This window comes from Homarus americanus, unplaced genomic scaffold (genome assembly GCF_018991925.1).
Source record: "Homarus americanus isolate GMGI-L3 unplaced genomic scaffold, GMGI_Hamer_2.0 scaffold13308, whole genome shotgun sequence".
Taxonomy (NCBI): Eukaryota; Metazoa; Arthropoda; class Malacostraca; order Decapoda; family Nephropidae; genus Homarus; species Homarus americanus.
The window spans coordinates 359,716-382,525 of NW_024752279.1; the positions used below are offsets into that span (position 1 = coordinate 359,716).

Here is a 22,810-nt window from a genome sequence, read left to right on the forward strand (position 1 = left end):
ATGGAACTTTCATTCTATTTCCATACCAGTGCACTGTAGCTGTTAACCTAACTTACTATTGCAAGTTGATACTGGCACCACTACCTGTGTCATGTGCCACAGGTGTGTCATATATCACCAGGTGTGTCATACCATCCATCACCAGGTATATATATATATATATATAACATCACCTGGTGTCATACAGCACCCATTATATCATACCCAGAGGTGAATGTTATAGTAATTAAGGTGTTGGTAGTGGATAATGAAGATGCAGGTGATGACTGGATCCAGGTACCATCAATTAGACCAAGGCGTGATGGGTGACACCTTACCCCGCTGTCCATTACAGAAAGGACAATCAATTAAGTGTTGGTGAGCGGCTGGAGGGAAGAACTTGATTAACTCCTCCTCCTTGCATTTTATATGGGTCCTCAGGTGTAATTCCCTTACGCAGTTCTCCCGTAGCAAGGGCCTGCACAAAGTCTAATTAACCTGACCTGACCCCAGTGCTTGAGACAGGTAACAGCTGATCAAAGCTGATTGACAAAAAACAAAAAAATAAAACCACTTTCAAGCTTACATCCTCTTCTTTACTTGACCTGAGATGAGATTTGTTAACGTAAGTCCTAGATCACCAATGACCTTACCTGACCCAAGGCTCATTCACCAGTTGGCCGTGTGAAGGAGGTGACCAAACAGCGCGGTCACCTATTACACTATAAGTCAAGTCCCGTTTATGTCCACTTGACCCGAGCCAAAATGAATCAGAGAGGTTGAATCCCCGTCACAAATGACCCGCCTTGACCCACACTCGCTCATCTGAGTGTGTGTGTGTGTGTGTGTGTGTGTGTGTGTGTGTGTGTGTGTGTGAGTGTGTGTAGGCTCCAAAAGCATCACAGTGCCAATGTTGAACCTCTGACCTGACCCAAAAACTTCATGATTTTATGATTATGACCCTCGCTTGTTTGTAGATCCATGTCTCTAACAGCTGACCTAATCTGGCCTCCAGACATTAGATAAGCACCAGATTACCGAGGGAACAATGCATCAAGACAATTATTTGACCTTTGACCCAAGCTGACCAAACCCGGTTGACCTCTAATTGACCTGAGCTGACCTAACCCAATTGGCCTGTAATTAACCTAAGCTTACCTATCCCATTTACCTGTAATTGACCTAAGCTGGTAAAACCTGGTTGACCTATAACTGACCCTAGCTTACCTAACCCATTTGACCTAAAATTGACCCAAGCTGACCTAACCCAGCTGACCTGACGTGCCTGACGATGGTAACCTTCCTCGTCACCACTCCAAGGTTACACGTCAGTTCAGAATATTATTTTATCTTTATTATTGAATTTGATCACCACCACAATTCTCCAATCAACACCTGACGACCCCAATCAATACCTGACGACCCCAATCAACACCTGACGACCCCAATCAACACCTGACGACCCCAATCAACACCTGACGACCCCAATTAAAACCTGATGACCTCAGTCAACACCTGGCGAGCCCAATCAACACCTGACGACTCCAATCAACACCTGACGACCCCCAATCAACATCATAACAAAGCTAATCACCATCTTACAACACCCAATCAACCCCAAAGAACCCCCCCAATCAACACACAAACGACCCCAATCACCACCTTTCACCATCAGGTAGCCCTCATAATCCCAAGTGTCACGCCCAGCTGGCCATCACCCGGCTACAGGTGTTCCCCGGGGAAATTACTTTAACACGCAACACAGATAAAATCTATCATGATTGAAGTGTCTTCCTCGTGGAAAAGTGACGACAGGTTTTAGTTAGCGAACCTTAAGAGAGTGTTTCCTGTCCCCTCCCTCAAGTGTGTGTTAAGTGTTAGTTGCTCAAGTGTGTGTTTAGTGTTAGTTGCTCAAGTGTGTGTGTTTAGTGTTAGTTGCTCAAGTGTGTGTGTTTAGTGTTAGTTGCTCAAGTGTGTGTTTAGTGTTAGTTGCTCAAGTGTGTGTTTAGTGTTAGTTGCTCAAGTGTGTGTGTTTAGTGTTAGTTGCTCAAGTGTGTGTTAAGTGTTAGTTGCTCAAGTGTGTGTGTTTAGTGTTAGTTGCTCAAGTGTGTGTGTTTAGTGTTAGTTGCTCAAGTGTGTGTGTTTAGTGTTAGTTGCTCAAGTGTGTGTTTATTGATGTTTACAGTGGAGATAATACTTAACCTGTGTACTGTATGAGTGATTAAGTGTAGGTATACAGGGCGTGAATTTATGTAAAGTGTACAAACTGTCGCCAACACAACAACTACACCCTAAGTTAACGAGCTGTATGACCGGACAAATCGACAACTGCACTGGCTAACCATTACCCCAGAACACAACACGAAATCGAAGACATCCAGGCCCCAATTATTGCTGAGTAGACAGAGGTAAATGACGAAAAGAAACTTGCCTGTAGTTTCACCTTTGACCGAGATATAAGTATATGTGTATGAATAGTTAAGTATTTCATATACAGTACTGATGGTAATACTTAGCTTGTGTATTAGTGGATAACTATCGATATACAATTCGTGTATTAGTTTAGATAGGTAACGGATATATATTTTTAAGAGAGGATTAATTAATTAAGGCTGCACCGGATAAAATAACCGGCCGGATAGTTGACTTTTCTAGGTAGCCTCCCTCTTTGAGATCGGCCAGTACACCTGAAGCCGGCTTTTGTTAAAACAAACTTGAAAGGAAAAATAAATAGTCCTAAAAATACCGTAAATTGTCGGGAACTCAGGAGCAAACACAGAGTCTATGGTGTTTTGTGAGGCTTTGTTTGACCGAATGATGAAGTCAAGGGCTGGCCACAGTACTAAAGATTTACACATATCTAAGATGATAAACAGAACCTGTGATTATCCTTGACAAAAGAAATACATTATTTATCACTAATATCAACGAGTCGGTATAAACTACCCAGCAGCCATAGGTGGGTGTGGAGGGGGGAGGTCCTTGAGCGTTTCCATAGTTTTGACGATAAAGTTGTTGTTACTGAGCTTCAATAACTAAGGTCTTTAAGCGAGTAACAAGGTCAATAATTACGGTATTACATCAACAAATAAATATTATGAGATAGAGTTGAAATTTGGTAGGGAGGTGCGGGTGGACTATGGGATGGTTGTGGACTATCCTCTATTCCTCCACCTGGACGAAGGACACAATAAAATATTACCATGAATAAGTCAACACCTTCAGGTTCACCATGATAACCTGATAACTACGGCGCCTCCTGTACACACACACACACACACACACACACAGACGTACACACACCCCCCACACACATACGTACACACATACCCTCCCCTCCACACAAAATATATTATATACAGTACATATAAACATAATATCGTACTTGAATATAAAACCCACAATCGGCTACATCCCGATTAATTACTATACTCAACTGCACTCGTTTAAAGCTGTATATTTATTATTGATATGATTTATTAAAATCATTACACTTAATACACGCTCTCTGTACAGTAGTCAAGTATTACTGCCAAAAGCTGAACGTAAAATCATTATCACTTTTATGACTGTGTACAATAATAGTCTCCCTTGTTTTAGTGGAATCAGTGGATAGGGTTTTATTATAGAGATTATGTAGCTGTATTGATATAACCAAATGGAGCAGTTTAACCCAGCTGGTCAGTTTATATTGATGTGTTGGTCAGTTTATATTGATGTGTTGGTCAGTTTATATTGATGTGTTGGTCAGTTTATATTGATGTGTTGGTCAGTTTATATTGATGTGTTGGTCAGTTTATATTGATGTGCTGGTCAGTTTATATTGATGTGTTGGCCAGTTTATATTGATGTGTTGGTCAGTTTATATTGATGTGTTGGTCAGTTTATATTGATGTGTTGGTCAGTTTATATTGTTGTGTTAGTGAGTCTTATGGTAAAACAAAAACCTGAGTATTATTGATGAATTATAAGTAGATAATAAGTATAAAATAATCGTGTTAATTATACAAATGATTATTAATTTCTTGTTGGTTTAATAAGTTTTATAAGTTTTATCTCTATTCGTTGTGTATTTGAGGTGTTAGTATACTTAATACTTAATATACAACCCATGTATCGTGTATTATTGGCGAGTTATGTATGGAAAGTGTGTGTATGTGTATAGGGTGATTTAACATTACCAGATACTTGACTAATTCCTGAGTTATTACACCATTGGTATTACTGCACTGCTGATGTTACTGTGCTACATATCTCTTGATGGGAAGAGAATATGGACTCACCTAGGTAGGGAATATTACTGACGTACTTACATGGGGAATATTTTCAGTTCCGTATATAAATACAAGTAATATCAATGAGTTAAATTTCTGTTTGAGGGGAAATATCTGACTAACTAATCCCTGCCAAAGGAATATTATTGACTTACTGATCAATATAAGAGGAATATCACATTTAACTCATCTTTACATAGAGGAATATTTCTTAATTAAAAAGTATTGCCACTACCAATACACTCGAATATTAACTAGTGCAATTAAGGAGAACTCTCATTAGTAATGGTTTGGGTGAGAGACGCATCAGTGCTTCCCTATCGCGGTAATTACGGTAGGTATTCAGGAGCCAGTCTGAGAATGTAGTGTATCCCATTAGCCTAAGGGAGTGTGTTTAGGTCTATTATAATGGGGATTAATGGGTTGTGGTTTGATATATGTTTTATAATGGATTGTGTGTCGACCTATGGTGTTTTACAATGGGTGTGTGTCGACCTATGGAGTTTTATAATGGGTGTGTGTCGACCTATGGAGTTTTACAATGGGTGTGTGTCGACCTATGGAGTTTTACAATGGGGAGTGTGTGTCGACCTATGGAGTTTTACAATGGGGAGTGTGTGTCGACCTATGGAGTTTTACAATGGGGAGTGTGTGTCGACCTATGGAGTTTTATAATGGGTGTGTGTCGACCTATGGAGTTTTATAATGGGTGTGTGTGTCGGCCTGAGTTATATTGGGTTGTGTGTCGACAATGGAAATGTTGATGGTAGATTAATAGGATTGTAGTATTAATGGAGTTTGTGGGCCGGTGAAAGGCAGGTGAGGTGAAGGTCAAAGCTAATTAGAAGCGCCAGGTTGAGGAAGAACAATGTAGATGGATTACCTCTCATGTATTGTTGTGAAGACTCTCTCTCTCTCTCTCTCTCTCTCTCTCTCTCTCCTTTAACACTAGTATCCTGCCAAGATGGTGGAGTAATTGGTAGTAATGGTGGTTAATTGTGGTTGCTGGTGGTTGAGGGTGGTAGTTGTGGTTGATGGTTGTGATGGTTGTGGTAGTTGAATAACATTAATCATATACAAATGAAAACCATCTTATTTCCACATCACCTCTCATCCACCCCGTCACCTCTCATCCACCCGTCACCTCATCCATCCTTTCATCCACCCGTCACCTCTCACACCACGTCACCTCTCATCCACCCCTCATCCACCCCGTCCTCTCATCCACCCGTCACCTCTCATCCACCCCGTCCTCTCATCCACCCAGTCCTCTCACCCACCCCATCACCTATCATCCACCCCGTCACCTTTCATCCACCCCGTCACCTCTCATCCACCCCGTCACCTTCACCCACCTCGTCACCTTCACCCACCCCGTCACCTTTCATCCACACCTCATCATTCAAGAAACAAATTCATAAACATTAAGTCACTGGAATCACCACACACTCACAATCTCACATAATACTCACAATATTAAGTCACTGTAATTACCACACACTCACAATCTCACACAATACTCACAATATTAAATCACTGTAATTACCACACACTCACAATCTCTCACAATGCTCACAAACTCTGCTCACAAGGGACCAGTTAAACGAGAGGAAGTCAAGGGAGGAGCGGCGAGGGCAATGAGGCGATACCGAGGACTTAGAGACCTCGGTAGTGAGATTATGAGAAGGTATTGTCAGGTGAGAGAGAGAGAGAGAGAGAGAGAGAGAGAGAGAGAGAGAGAGAGAGAGAGAGAGAGAGAGAGAGAGAGAGATTATCTACGGGTCGTTAGAGAGAGACAAAAACAATGGTATAAGAAGACCCCCATTAAAGAACGTCAGCCAACTCACCCACGAGGAAAACTCTTTAAGTAACTCTGGGTCGAAGGTGATGGTGGTGGTAGTGGTGGTTGGTGGTGGTGACAGTAGTGATGGTTAGTAGTTTTGGTAATGGTAGAGATAGTGGTTGAAGGTATGGTGGTATTTGGTGGTTGGTGGTGATAGTATTGGTAGGTAGTGGTGATGTTGGTGTAAAATGGTGATGATGATTATGAGATTACTAATAACAATAATGGTGAAGCTTGACACAACAGTACAACGGCCTGTTACACACTCCCGTTATTATTGTCGTGACAGGGATAACAGGCGTTGACAAAAATATGCCAATGTGACAGTTCATTGCCGTTCACATAAATAACACTAATGGCAACAGTAAAATTACCTCTCACCCCATCACCGTTGGCATAATAAATTCGTGTCAACAGTAAAATCTCGTTAAATCCTTTACCGTTGGCACAGTATATTAATACCCTTAAAAATCCATTACTGTTAACATAGCAACACTCATATCAACAGAAACTTTCCCCAAAAATCCGTTACCGTTGATACAATACATACACACAAACAGCAAAACCATACCGTTGTTACCGTTGACAAAAGTAAGATTACACGTCACTCAGTCTCGGTTACCAACTCACGACGGTACGTTGATACCTGTCGTAACTTATCACGCACAGGTAAATAATTAATTACGAAATGGCGCCTTACCTGTGCGCTGACCCGGAAGTGGATGAGGGTATTGTATTCGCTCTGTGTGTGTGTGTGTGTGTGTGTGTGTGTGTGTGTGTGTGTGTGTGTGTGTGTGTATAGAGAGGTGTTACAGTTAAGACACAGCTACTAGGTAATTACACCTTACACCTTATTAGGATATGAGGGAAGGTGAGTATAATTAACCTACACCCATATCCTCAGTTACACCTAATACACTTGGAAGAATATGAGGAGAGAGTGTACTACCCATACACCCACATACTACACCCGGTATATGATAAGAGGGTGTAGGGAGAGTATATCCTACCTACACCCACATACAGTATATTACAATCACATTTGTTTATCTACATTATAAATATCAATGTTTATTCATGTCTACCTGTGTGTGTTTACCTAATCTACTAATATTTATCATAATGTTGTTTGTTTAAATGTTTTGTTTATAGTACGCGTTTGTGTGTGTGTGTTTGTATATACCAGCATTACCGTATACTTAATGTGTGTAAAACTTAAACAAATCAAATTAACAACACGAGAGATTAAGTGTGTGTGTGTGTTGTCGTCTCGCTGTACATAATCCAGTTACGAGCTGCAGCGTCCTAACAAGGCTGGGGAAACTCGGAACTGCTGGGACGAGACAACGAACTCCTTGTCGTACCCACAGATGGCGCTTTAGTATTTCATTAAGGTTTGATACAGTTTCGAATAATAATAATAATGATGATTAATATTTCCTTTAAAGTAAGAAATATTTTAATCTTTTCCTAAATACACAAATTACACTAAGTTATTTTGTTTTCTTTCTAGTAAGCATCAAAATTAACTCCCTCACACAGCAATTCAAAACAAAGATAATCTCACGCAAGCAGAACTGAGACTGGACCATAAACAGATGACTTCCCACCTCTTACAACTTACGAATCCCCGAGAACGAATTTCCAGATCTCAAATATATAAAATGTATCCCTACCACTATATTATGCATACTACTCCACTACGATACAAAATATACATATATACATAATCATCACAATAGTATTACCAACTTCCACAAAAAAATAATATACGCTAGTGTATATATATATGACAGTAATACCAACGTAATCCAGAAAAATATAAAGTATATGTTTTTAGTATGATAATAGGTAAAAGAATATGTCCGGGTTGTATTTAATGAGATTCCAAGTTGATATATTGTATTTGGCATTCCTCCCTTGCTATTCTGCACCTTTAATTTACATAGCAATTAGTTTTATGACCAACACATCAGGTATATTAGTTTTTTTTTTATAAAGCTGGAATATTTCAGGTTAAGTTACGATTATTGTTGTCTTACTCTGTATATTAAATCCAGGTAAATTTCAGGTTTGCCCGGGAGAAATTATCACCTGTGGGTTTTGATATTTGTTATTTTATTTTGTTTTATTTTAAGGTAGTGGATACTCGAGCTATTATTATTATTATTATTATTACTATTATTATCATTATTATTATTATTATTATTATTATTATTATTATTATCATTATTATTATGATCATTATTATTATTATAATTATTATTATTATTATTATTATTATTATTATTATTATTATTATTATTATTATTATTATTATTATTATTATTATTACTATTATTATCATTATTATTATTATTATTATTATTATTATTATTATTATCATTATTATTATGATCATTATTATTATTATAATTATTATTATTATTATTATTATTATTATTATTATTATTATTATTATTATTATTATTATGTAATGGCCCCTGTCTCATCAACAGAAGTATTATATAAATGGGTTATTTACATCTGATTTATATTCAGATTCAGCCCCTGTAACTTTCCACTGGCTATGAGGTGACATGTTCAATGCACGTGATAAGGTGTGCCCACAGGAAGCTGCGTCATACTATGCTGAGTAAAGGCATAAAGTAGCCGGCTCCTGGCTACCTAAAGCGGGCAGTAGCTTCATATCCTTGACTAGAGGAAGACGTTATTTGAGAGCCACAGTGGATGGCTCCGTCTTCCCTCGAGGGGGGGACGACGGGGGAACGACGTACCTATTCCGTTCTCCCTCGATGGGTCACTACTCAAAGTCACTCACACCAACTAATATCAAACGGACGTTGATTCACGTTTATATACATAAACGCCGTCCCTTTCTCATCACACTCATAAATATTGGAGCTTACGGTTGACCTACACTCAGGAATTATATAAACATAATACTTTTCTAATAAAACAAGAAACTTCAATTGGGTTTCGTTACTAAAGCTCAATATAATATATGTGAACCAACCTGGTTAATTGGGAATTAACCAGCCGTTTCATTATTATTATTATTATTATCATTATTATTATTATTATTATTATTTTATTATTATTATTATTATTATTATTATTATTATTATTTATTATTATTATTATTGTTATTATTATTATTATTATTATTATTATTATTATTATTATTATTATTGTTATTATTATTATCATTGTTATTGTTATTATTATTATATTTTTAAGTGTTATTAATATTTTCACTCATAAAATATTGAAATTAGAATTAATATTTTTTTATTATTGTGCGATTATATGTGTGTGTGTGTGTGTGTGATTTATGTGAGCATCAGCATTAACATTAATTCGAAATATTGCCATAAAGTAACACATTTCCAATATATTTCTTTTGATAGTATTTATACTGATATTAAAATAAACATCACGAAATATACAGTCGTAAGCCATACAATAATATATTCCTATGATATATTTCCTACTCGTGTCCAAACCATTATGAGAGGACAATGACTCAGTTAAATGATAGTGCTGAGCCTCGACTCACAGCAGCAGCTCTCACCTTTACCACATAATTACTATTTAATCTCACAAGATTATCTGTGTGTTACGTAGTTTGTGGTGGAGTCAATATTAACAGCTGGTCATTCCCTCTAGTTGCCAGCTGTCCGCCTGCCTGTCTGTCTGTCTGTCATTTGTATAACCCTGAAGCCAGACAAAAGCATACACGTAAATGAACTACTCGCAGGAAGGTTCGTTTATAAATTGTTGTGACATGTTTGAATAACGTGACGGGGCTGTCAGAATAATATACAGCATATAATATGACATTCTATCCTTTTGTGCATGTATAAATATATATATATATATATATATATATATATATATATATATATATATATATATATATATATATATATATATATATATATATATATATACACACTGCATGTTCCACACTGAGGAGAGTGGAACACCTAGCATCGACCATCAGTAAATCTCGACAGCTGACAACAATGTTCCCAAGACCTTCCTTCAATATATCAACAAAAGTTCTTGTTTACTTGGCAGGGTTGCCAGACACCGCCGCCCACGACGATGGTGTTCACGCGATCGGCACACCTGCTGCTGCTCATGTGGGGTGAGTATACACCTGTTGGGGGAGTGTCAGGTGTAGGGGAGAGTGGAAAAGTGTTTCACGTGTGGAAGAGAGAGTACAGGTGTCAGATATGGAGGGAAGAGGAGAGGCTGGGATGAAGGTAAACAACAGAATGGAGGAGTTGAAGAGAAAGTGTAAAGAGAAAGTAGGATAAAAAAATAAGGGAAGAGAAAGATGAGGAAGAATAAAGGGAAAAAAGAGTAAGACAAAGGTATAGAAGAAGACAAAGTAAATAGTGAAACAGGAGAAGGAAGCCAAAAGATCAATTACCTGCACACGTCTAAAGAAACTTAACACTAAAATTAATCCAACACTTCCTCAGATACTTTACAATTTAATTAATTTTTACATATCACCTGAAGATTAGCCACCCCAGTTTATATCACCTGATGATTACTTAACGTAACGCTACCTAGGGGTTAGATCAGGTTAAATTAGTAAGGTAAGATAAGGTAAGGTAAGGTAAGGTAAGGTAAGGTAAGGTAAGGTAAGGTAAGGTAAGGTAAGGTAAGGTAAGGTAAGGTAAGGTAAGTGTTAAGGTAGTTAATCATAAGGTAAAAATAGCTAGTGTGTATGTCTGGGGGTTAGGTTAGGAGAGGTCACGATAGCTTTAAGGTAGTTAATAGCTGGTGTGTGTGTGTGTGTGTGTGTGTGTGTGTGTGTGTGTGTGTGTGTGTGTGTGTGTGTGTGTGTGTGTGTGTGTGTGTGTGTGTGTGTGTGTGTGTGTGTGTATGTGTGTGTGTGTGTGTGTGTGTGTGTGTGTGTGTGTGTGTGTGTGTGTGTGTGTGTGTGTGTGTGTGTGTGTGTGTGTGTGTGTGTGTGTGTGGTAATTATTCCTCACATAATCCCCAAACACAGTATTCACTTAACACAATCTAGTGAAGAAAAATAAATAAATAATTGTTAGTTTTTAGCGGCATATCATCATCTCACACTGGCCATTAACCAACTGATCCAACACCCAATAACAACCTCTTGGGACGCTAATTGATCGGATTAAGCCAAGTCATTATTTTCGTTCCCTTTAAAGCTCGTGAAATCTGAACCCACTTAATGGTCGATTCACACGAGGCAGATTTCTTCGGATTTCGAGCATAATTTTTTTTTTGGGGGGGGGAGAAGGAAGTTTGAATTCTGTTTAATGATTATTCAGTTTAAATGTGATAGAATTAATAAGAATAATGTAGAGGTTGTGAAAGGTATATGAAATGATACGTGATGATAAAGGGTAAATACAGAGTGAGAGAAGACCTCATATTATATTAAAGGTAATTTTCTAGTAATGATTAACGAATAGTAAGGTGGCAGTGGGGAGAGGGGGAGGAGGTAGAAGGGAGGGGTGCAATTTTAGCTAGAGTCCCCGAGTAAATTACATCTAACTTGGACAGTCACTCACGACACACTCCTTCCTCCCTTCCCTTCCTCTCCCCCTCCTTCCCTTCCTCTCCCCTCCCACTCCCCTTCCTCCCCTCCCTCCCAAGTTATTACATTCACGTAGAGACTGATACTATCTCTCCTCCTCCTCCCCCCTCTTCCTCCTCCTCTTCCCCTTCCTCCTCTTCAAATTCTGTGTCTTCTTTAGTGCTAAGATTGAGTATTTGGTCCTATTTCACTATACGTTCCTCTAGATGTGTCTGTGGCGGTGCTCGGGGCTACAGTGGTCGGGCTACTGAGTTGGTAACACTGTATCATAGTAAGGATTTGTTGGCATCCCTGAACCCTTTTGTGAATTTTAACCTGTGTCCTCCTTCCTTCCTTCATTCCCTCTCCTTCCTTCCTTCCTTCATTCCCTCTCCTTCCTTCCTTCCTTCCCTCTCCTTCCCTCTCCCTCCCCCCTCCTTTCGTGACGCACAGAGGTAAAACGTACAATTACCAGTACTGATGACACAAAGATAGCCACTTGGTCTACAGTTTTAATACGAGAGAAATAAATAAATGACTGTAGTCTTTTTTATGTACTAGATAGCGTAAAGTGGCAGTGTGTGTGTGTACGTTGATCCGGGGGAATATTCATGTACTTTCGTTATGTATTCCTGTATTATTTTGTTGAACCTCTTTAGTACGATGTTTTAACCTCTTTAGTATGATGACTTACCCTCTTTAGTATGATGACTTAGCCCCTTGAGTACAATGACTACACCTTTTGAGTATGATAAAACCCCCCTTAATAATCATGTATTCTTGTAATTCTGTATTTCCTGTACCTGTACTTAAACGAGGCACTAACATCTAAGCGAGAGACGATGATTATTATTAATGTCAATGTACTGTTATAGATTTTGTAATTTTTAATGATAGTACTCAAAGTTGCACCTGCCCTTTCATTACACCTGTTTCTGTAAATGTAATTGTTCCTCTACATGTCTATCTATAACTGTAATTACACCTGTACTCATAATTACACCTGCATCTATACCTGTAATTAGTTTACCTTATAACTGTAATTATACATGGTTATAATTACATCTGTGTTAAAATACTGACGGACGAACCAGCGGGCTGACACATACACTGACTGACGGAGGAACCAGCAACCCTTAGGACAGGATACCAGTTCTGTATCCACTCAGCCACGGCACACATACTATAAGGATAACCATATACTTCTTTTTTTACTTTTAACATCATAGCTGCATTTAACACAAAAAAACAAACATCGAAAACTACAACATTTAACCCAACCAAAAACACGTGCCGAAAACTTTACAAAATTTAACATGAAAAAAAAATATATATATATACAAACAAACAGTGAAAATAACAAAGTCAGACACAAGAATTCATTAAAAATATATATATAAATAGGAAAATGTGATGCAATTTCGAGAATGAAATACTGTACAGACCGCATTGTAAATGTACAGAAATAAAATTGCACATGCAAGGATATACACACACACTCAAATAACGTCCTTTTTCGATACAGCCGTAAATCGAAACCCTGAATAAAATAACAAATACAAACCCCAAATAAAAGTAATATACGATGGTGAATAAAATAACTACAATGATCCTCTAAATAAAGATATTGGGGGTATTGTGTCGTGGGCCAAAGGATGTATTCAACGTTCTAGAAAGATAAAACAGCGTGTTGTTAAAGTCTCTCTCTAGCCTGTTGATGTGTGATGGGGGAAGGGGAGGAGGAGAAGAGAGGTCATTGATGGGGGAAGGGGAGGAGGAGAAGAGAGGTCATTGATGGGGGAAGGGGAGGAGGAGAAGAGAGGTCATTGATGGGGGAAGGGGAGGAGGAGAAGAGAGGTCATTGTTGTGGGGTGAGAAAAGATTTTCTCCTTTTGTTGTTAAAAGAAAACAATGAAACGAATTTTTTTCATTGGTGGTTTTTTTTTTCAGGACTTAAAAAAATCTCAGGACATCAAAGAAATTAAGAACCAGTCTTTTCCCTTTAGTTTCAGATGTATAAAGCCATAGCTGTTTTTTCCCCGGGGTATTAAGGATTTAAATATTTATTTTTATTTTTTCAGGGAGGCTTGGGGGCGAAAATATAATAAAAAATGAAAACAAAGATCAAGATTGAGAAACAATATATGTATGTTGTGTTGTCAAAGTAAAAGAAACAATTGAGACCCTGCAATTGTGTGTAAATGAGGCAGAAAGTCAGATCAGCAACCTGGGACTTGGTCACATATGGCAGCAGGGTCTACCATTAGTCAACACATTATGCTTCCAATATCTTCCCAGGCGGTAGTACCTCCCTGTTTGGTAGCTGCCTCCTACCCTCAAACATACAGAGGGTTTTTGTTTTCATTTCCTTCCCTGACCATAACGAGGTAAAAACAATAACAAAAAGCCACACCCGCCTTGACTTAATTGGCAGACAAAACACAGAGAATAAAAAAGATTAATTCCCTAATTGCAATGGAGAGTTCTGGGACAAGTAAAAATAAATAAATAAATAAAAAGACTGAAACACAAACTAGCTTTTATTTTTTTATGACTGACGAGAAGGATAATAATTCCCTTTGATTGATAGTAATATGTCCAACAAACGCTCCCTCTCCCTGACCTCCCTCCCTGACCTCCCTCCCTCTCCCTGACCTCCCTCCCTGACCTCCCTCCCTCTCCCTGATCTCCCTCCCTTCCTATAGCCCCCTTTCCCTCCTCCCCTTCTCCTATTCTTCCCTCTATCCTCCTCCCCTCCTCCCTACCTCTGCTTCTCCTTGGCCTCCTCTTCTACCCCTCCTCCTCTCCTTGCCCTTCTCCTCCTCCCCACCAAAAAAGAAAGAGAGAAAGAAAGAGAGAGCGAGAGGAAAGACAAAGAGACAAAGAGAATAATCAATTGTATTTGTTCATTTGTCGTTCCAGTATTGACTCTCGTGCCGGGTGTTCGGGAGGTGGGAACTTATCCTGGCGGTCTCACCAATCTTAAGAGACCTTTTCGTATCTTGTGTCTCTCATCTCTCACAGTCTCTCCCATCTCTCACCGTCTCTCTCAGTCTCTCATTCACCTGGTGGGTAGAGTCTTTACCTGTCTCTTCCCTCCCGCAGTTAATTGAGCGTGATCAAGTAGCCGAGGCAAGTCTGCGAGGGGAAGTTTGCAGCCAGTGCTAAAAAATTATGCTAATAGTTTGAAAGTTTGAGCCAGAAGTTGAGAAGAGACTGGGTGATTGAGTGATTGGGTGATTAAGTGATTGGGTGATTAAGGTGGGGTTTAAATATTGAGGGTGTTGATAGTTAGGGATGGTTGAAGATTGGGTGGTTGGTGATTGAGTGGTTGGTGACGGACTGTAAATGTACTCGCGCGCGTGTGTGTGTGTGTGTGTGTGTGTGTGTGTGTTAGTGTGTGTGTGTGTGTGTTGGAAAGGACTATAACTTTCTTTATGCGTTTATGAATATCCATATGACACACCCCTCCCCATACACCCACCCACTACATACCCCCCACACACCCCTCCCCACACCCCCACACCTCAAGGTCAAGTACCTCTTATACACCAAAACTTGAACCAAACTTGTTTAGGAATATAATAACATCTCTCCATCATTTTCGCTCCGCCCAATCTACCAAGTTGTGATGTTTCTTATCGTTTATGTCGAGAAGCCAAAGTTACAAGTGGCCGCCCGTGTTGGTTAATACTGCATCAACCTTTGTGGGCGGGCGAGCGAGACTGACGTGTGTAATGTTATTATTATTTTATATACAGTGTGGGAGCGAGAAATTACGGTCCCGTTTATAAAAACTTAATGGAAAGATCTGTCATCATTATCATACATACTATGGCATATACATCATACATAACATACACAATGTAAAAAATATATATATATAATGGGGATACACATTATTTACATCGAGTTTACTGCGTATGAGTTATTTCTCGTCTAACCCGGACAGTAAGTCACATATCCTACCCTCATGATGACACTAGGAGAACTGAAGACTCGTCACCTCTACCAATCGTTATGTACCCAGCTGGACACCCAACCCCCCCCCCTCCTCCTCCTGGAAAGCTCGAGATGTACCAAAGAGCCACATATGATGGTCTACGGTCTATGAGATCAGACTAATGTGAAAATAAACAAAGTTCCATTAAAACTAGTGATTAGTGTGTGTGTGTGTGTGTGTGTGTGTGTGTGTGGATCCAATACACCCAAGGTCTCTCAACTTTTATATTTAAGCCTCAGTTAAATTTGAATGAAGTCAACGATAAAATGCTACTACAAAATAACTCCCATTTTCGCTCACAGTTACCCAATGGTTTAATAGATTAAGTCACATAAGTATACCTCCAGGACATTTTATTACAAATCAATCATTCTCATCTAACCTGCATGGTAGAGTTCAAAGGTCAAAGTCTAAAGCAAAAAAACATCCACACACACACACACACACACACACACACACACACACACACTTGGTTACCTTCCACTACACACACACACACACACACACACACACACACACACACACTTGATTACCCTCACTACATTATGAAGCAGTACTCCCCCCTCACACACACACGTTTTGGTTATTGAATAGAGAGAAACTAAATCTTTGACGGCAAACTGAAGTGAATATTTTAGTTAAATTTGGCAAGAGCCGTCAACTGAATTTTCACCAAGGAAAATATCGTATTTATTAACATATCTCTACTTCATATTGATGGCACGATGATGGAAACTGACTTCAGATCGAGTCTGGCAATAACAGGTGAGAGATGAAGGACATTTGTCGTATTATAATTCACAAAATCACATTAAATATTTATCGTCAACTTGTATTCAGAAGCTGGAGGATAAAGACTATAAATTTTGTACTTAGAATAAATATGAAAGGAAATTATTGTTTGTATTATAGCTAAGCCAGAGACCAGGTGATTCATTTATAATCAACGAAATGTCAACAGAGATTATTGTCTCTTCTCAAATCCCTTTAAAGGTCGATTAATTTGGACCTCTGGTATTTTAACTTGTAAGAGCGTCTGATATCAGGTACTTGAAATAATTGTCATCATCAAGAACTGTTTCAATTTGTGTTATGTAGTTAGTTAAGTATCACGACTACACCTTACCTGTACTCACGGTGGCCAGGTGGTGGTGTTATTCTATTTCTTAGAAATAAATAATAAATATCCAGCTATAAGACCGGTTGGAATTATTTAATCCGGCTACCGATCGGAAAAGAAAAAGGCCAGAGACCGGATATCTGCAATATCTTTAATCATTTTTTTTAAATTGCAATTTTTTATCACACAAAGCGGATATGACTTTGAAGTAGAGGGAAATTGTGTGGCAAAACACTCACAAAAAACCGACTAAACCAAACTTAACTAAACCTAACCTGTTACAGAAAACATTGAATAGTGTAATATCTTAAGAACACGTCACCGCGTTAAGGAGCCAAGTTAGGACATTTTTTTAATAGAAGAAAAGTTCTTCAATTTATGAAGAACATCCCAAAAATGGCCAAGGAAATAATTTTTTTCACAAACAAAAAGATCATCCAGAGCTTAACTTAAAGTCTCAAAATTATCAGCATACACGTCTAACCTGACCTAACCTGATCAGAGAAACCATAAGGACCCGACCTAACCTCCTATCCGGAGAGATTCTGCCCCTGGACTCCCCAATATGTAAAGCAAAACACAAAAGAACTTAAGGAACCAAACTAGAAGTCGAAAAGTAAAAAATATATATTTTTATTATTTCGATACTACTTGACGATAGTTCAGCTCCTAAACGACCAACTTGAGGACATTTTTCCATAGATGATAAATGTTTTTCGAACCTCACGAGAAGCGTAAAACTTGGAGGATGAAAACGTTTTCGTATTATAATTTTTACGATTTATTTATTATTTTTTCATTGTTAATCTTTGGCCGCGCCGCCGAGGTCGGTTCGTTGATTCACTGGGACGTGTCTGGGACGTGTCTGGGACGTGTTTGGGACGTGTCTGGGACGTTTTAGGGATGTCTTTTTCGATTCTTTTCATAGTAAGGATTTAATTATTATTTCAAGAAGGGAGCACTGAACACTGTCTAACTTCTAACATTAGACAACAGTGTGAACAAGGAACAAAGTCTTATAATTTAACTGATCTCAGATTAAAAGGGAGTTTAATAATTGTGAAGGAAGTCGGTGAACCACAAATAATTTGAATTTTAACGTGAAAGATTTTAGAATGACTGATTTTATTGTATCAGTAAGAACCAGGCGATGAATTGGGATTACATGACAGAAAATATCAAAGATCTACCCAAACTTAACCTAACCTAACCTAACTTAACCTAAACCATGACCTTTCTTACATGGTTTGAGACAGCCCCAGCCGCCATCACCACCCCCTCGCCCTCATACACGTTACGGCGAACTGACATAAACAATCACCAACCTTAATTTAACCAGAACGAACTATAGTGTTGCTGTGTAGGGATCTTCTTACCTTGTGTTGAAGCGTCGAGTCCTGGGTCCTGGTAGACGAGTACTTCCATCCATACAAGGTACTGGATACACTGCTTTATCACTCGTGTTGTTCTCCAGCTCCTGCACGTGAAAAATTGTTGATTAACGCCACCCACACCTCTGGACGACATCAAGGACACTCCCCACACTCTTATTCCAAGTTCATGATTCAGAACCAAACTTATAAACACTTTCAAAGTTCTTGATTATGGCGGTACAATGGCTCTTGTGTTCACACCTTCTACATACACATTCGACATTACAGGTAATATGATTAACGACAAGATAATATAAAATCAAACTTAACTATGGACTAAATCCCTCACATATCTCCTAAAATTCTTTCAAATCCTCTATTCAGCAGAATTAAGGCGTCTATTACAGCCGAATTCTGAGGTGAGACCAGCAATATAAACGAAAGCGAATCGCCAGAAACGATTCAAACGGATTTAAACACTTAAATAATATTCCAATGCCTTATGTCAACAGTCTTAGTAATTCCTAATTTCTCCCTATCCTTATACCTCAGTTACGTCTGTAGTCAACCATATGAAGAGTCTCACCATGAAAGCGTTATTTACACCTGCTGGTTATTAAACAATGTTACTCCTCACCAATGTGGTTTAGTTGTAAAGTAGACTAGCAAAAAAATCGATTTGTTGGGTTTTTAAGAATTTGTTTTCCTTCATGTTCTCCCAACTAACGGGGTTGTTTATGAGAGTGAAAGGATTATCATACGCCCACCACCTGGACAGTTACGTGTTAACATTCAGTGTAGTGTACCCAGTGTTGGTCTGCTCTCCTTCAGTGGTCCAAAGTTTATACACTGAATCAACTGGACGTGAACTTTACCGCAGTGAATCTTCAACAAATTTATACACTCTTATCCCGAGTAGTGTTTTCTTTATTTTGTTAACTGTTATTATTTATTTGTTGATTTGTAATAAATTTGTGGTTTAGTGAATTGATAAAGTTAAACCTTATTTACATTTCAGGATAATATGTTTTAAATTAGAACCTAATTCTAAAACAATGCAGTGATCTAATATACAGTATAGTGCACAGTATCTGTTTGTGTGTGGGGGCGGGGGACGGGGGGCGGGGGTCATAATGCACGACTATAGTTTTGAGCAGGGAGCTGTGTAGTGGCCGGCCCCTCACCTCAAAGGTAGGAAGCCCCTCATTAAAACCACATCTATTTGTCTGTCTCTTTGTTATGCACAGCCTCGGTGTTTAAGACCTCAGTCCACAAATAACCTCAAGAATACTCACGAACGTCTACACTGGGTTAAGTCTCTTGTGTATATCATTGATCCCAAACAATTTGATACTGTTATTTTTTGCATGTCACATAATTTTAGCCAAAGATGGACAAAGTGGCTCTCTAATTACCTACCTTCATCCAACACAAAGTAGCGTAACCTCGGGTACCCCAGCCAGTACATTATAACGTGTAATAATTTGTAAGATGTATTTAAATGTTGAAGCAGAGTTAAACATTATAACAGGAGTCCGTGTGAGAGCTAGACCCCAAGACTGACTCAGGCAGGCAGTGGCCGCCTCTCCCCTCGATCCTTAGTGTTAGTGTTCCGAACTGTGTATACATAACGGCTGGTTGTGTCTGTACAGAGAACACGTGAGAAAATACACCAAGTAAAGGAAAGAGCGTCTTTATGCATGAATGAAAATATGAGGACAATATTTCAAGTATAACTAGACACCAAGTATAACGTTGTATGTATATGCCGAATATAAGAGTGAGGGTCTTTATACATAACAAAATACAACCATACATACTCAGGAAAGAGGTGGCCTGACAAACCTCCTGACCTTGTGGGCAATAGAGACCCCAAGTAGAGCTGAAACCTGACACTCATACCACCAGACCAACCAAGGCAAATGACCACGACGACCATCATTGCACTGTTGGAGGAGGAGGAGGAGGAGCGTCTGGCGGTGGTGGTCGCTCGTGCTGTCGCTCTTTTTATGGTACGGGTCCAAGGTAAAATAGATCATGCTCACGGGGTCAGAATACGTAACGTTTTGCGGGATCCTGGAACACATATACCCAACCCTACCATGGCGTATAGAGATGAAATATACTGCAGGTGTGTGAAGACTGCATATTGAGAGGGAGGGAGGAGAGACATGGAACCCAGAGACGAAACAGAGATGGAACCCAGAGATGGAACATAAGAGATAGAATGGAAAGGTGGAACAGAGAAAGAACACAGAGACTCACAACAACTATCTCTTGCCATTGTCTTATCTCTCCACAGTGTTACCAGTTCATTATCAAAGAGACCTTATCTCTCTACAGTGTTGCCAGTTCACTATCTTAAAAACACCTTCCTCCTCACAGTGTTGCCAATCCAGCATCCCAAACACAGATTTTATCCTCCAATGTTGCCAGATAACCAAATAACTATACCTACTCACAGTTTTGCCAGCTAATCATCACAACAATACATTTCCTCATCCCAGTGTTGCCAAATCATCATCACACCACTTTTCCTCTTTACAGTGATGCCAGCTCATCATCATTAAAAAAACCTTACCTCCCAAAATTGTTGCTAATTTATCATCATAGAAACCGTTTATCTTTGCGCAGTTTTACCAACTTATAAAATTAATAAACCTTATCTCTCCTCAGTATTACCAGGTCAGCATCACAACCACCTTATCTCCCGACAGTTGTGAGAGCATCAGATGGTGAGACGGACGAGGTGACCACACTAAGGGAGGATGTGTCCGACCAGCCCACGGCCCCTGACATACTCCAGATAGGCCTCGACCACGCCCCCAGCCCACTGGAGGCCCACCAGGTGCCCTTTCCCGGCAAGGTCTCAGCCACGGAGCCCTATATTGACCCCGCCACGCCACTCAAGGTCCGCGCCTACGCTGGTCACACTGCCTTCATCCCCTGCCTCGTCAACAACTTGGGCCAACGCTCGGTGAGTCCTGTCTGTGTGTGTGTGTGTGTGTCTCTCTCTCTCTCTCTGTGTGTGTGTGTGTGTGTGTGTGTGTGTGTGTGTGTGTGTGTGTGTGTGTGTGTGTGTGTGTGTGTGTGTGTGTGTGTGTGTGTGTGTGTGTGTGTGTGTGTGTGTGTGTGTGTCCCAATCATGGTACATTAATGGGTCAAAATACTAGTGACTTGTCAACTCTAATCTCCTGAACTTAGACTTTACGCACACACACACACACACACACACACACACACATACACACACTTACTCGTGTTTATAGTCACGTAAATAACATCTACATTAGCCAAACTTCGGGGCTGCCAGCGAGTCATTCACCCCGGGTATAATAATTTATTAAATATTTCTACTCTGCATTATTTACCCGTCTTAACCTAACCTAACCTAACCAAACCAAACCAAACCAACTCGTAACTTAAACGGATAACACGAACCTGATTCACTTACTGTAAACAGGTATTCTTCCAACCTCAGCTGCAGGCGGTTCAAGACGATGTTTTCTGAGGAAAGACTCGTAAATTCACCGACCGCTTGTGTTATTTTTGCCTCCTCAGTTATTCCCAAGTCAAAACAAACCCCGAACCTGTTTGTGGTTTGCCTCATACTCTGCCGGTACACAAGATAAACTGTTCCTTTTCTTCAAGACAGATACAGTAAACCTTCCAAACAGATAGATACAGTGAACCTTCCATCCGACAGATACATTGAACCTTCCATCCGACAGATACATTGAACCTTCCATACATTGAACCTTCCATCCGACAGATACATTGAACCTTCCATCCGACAGATACATTGAACCTTCCATCCGACAGATACATTGAACCTTCCATCCGACAGATACATTGAACCTTCCATCCGACAGATACATTGAACCTTCCATCCGACAGATACATTGAACCTTCCATCCGATTAACCCAGTTAGAACCATCATCATTAACTATCGCCTCTTGTTTTATTCAAATTGCTTATCTTACCTCCTCCTCAGTGTTGGTTACTTAACTTACACATTGCTTCAGTCTTACCTCTATGTTATCCTCAGTACCGCCCCACACACGCACACACTTGGTACCGCCTCACACACGCACACACTCGGTACCGACCTCACTCGGTACCGCCTCACACACGCACACACTCGGTACCGACTCATACGTTCATCCTCCCACTCACCACCACCTCACACACACTCAGCCTAACCTCAGAAACACTCAGTTATTTACACCCGACACACCGAGGCCATTAACTGGGAATGAATTGTTATGCCGTCTTTTGCTTGACGCTGGTGTTACATTATGCATCCCCGCCTGAGGTGCTGAGAGAGATGCTGAGGTGCCTTTGACGAGGCGTTGTGTGGTGGTGCTGTGTGGTGGTACTGTGTGCACGTGTGAGGTATTGTTTGCCACGTGTGAGGTGCTGTTTGCCACGTGTAAGGTGCTGTATGCCACGTGTGAAGTGCTGTACGCCACGTGTGAGGTGCTGTGTGCCACGTGTAAGGTGCTGTATGCCACGTGTGAGGTTATTAGGGCATACACCGCAAAAATAATCACATTTCTACGTTCAGTTTCCATGATTTTTTCTCCATAATTTCACTAAACATTAGGCATAAAAAAGCGCCTGGGAGGTCGACCAAGTTTGTGAG

At 39.7% G+C, this 22,810-nt stretch overlaps 1 protein-coding gene across 1 annotated transcript in view; it reads left to right on the forward strand.

The window, feature by feature from the left end:
* Nucleotides 1-22,810, forward strand: part of LOC121855024 (zwei Ig domain protein zig-8-like) — a 130,045-nt gene that overhangs the window by 72,647 nt on the left and 34,588 nt on the right. Inside the window, exons 2-3 of the mRNA XM_042349858.1 lie at nucleotides 10,180-10,249; nucleotides 20,882-21,141. Coding sequence (XP_042205792.1) covers nucleotides 10,207-10,249; nucleotides 20,882-21,141 — 303 coding nt within the window. The 5' untranslated portion in view covers nucleotides 10,180-10,206. The remainder of the gene's footprint in view (nucleotides 1-10,179; nucleotides 10,250-20,881; nucleotides 21,142-22,810) is intronic.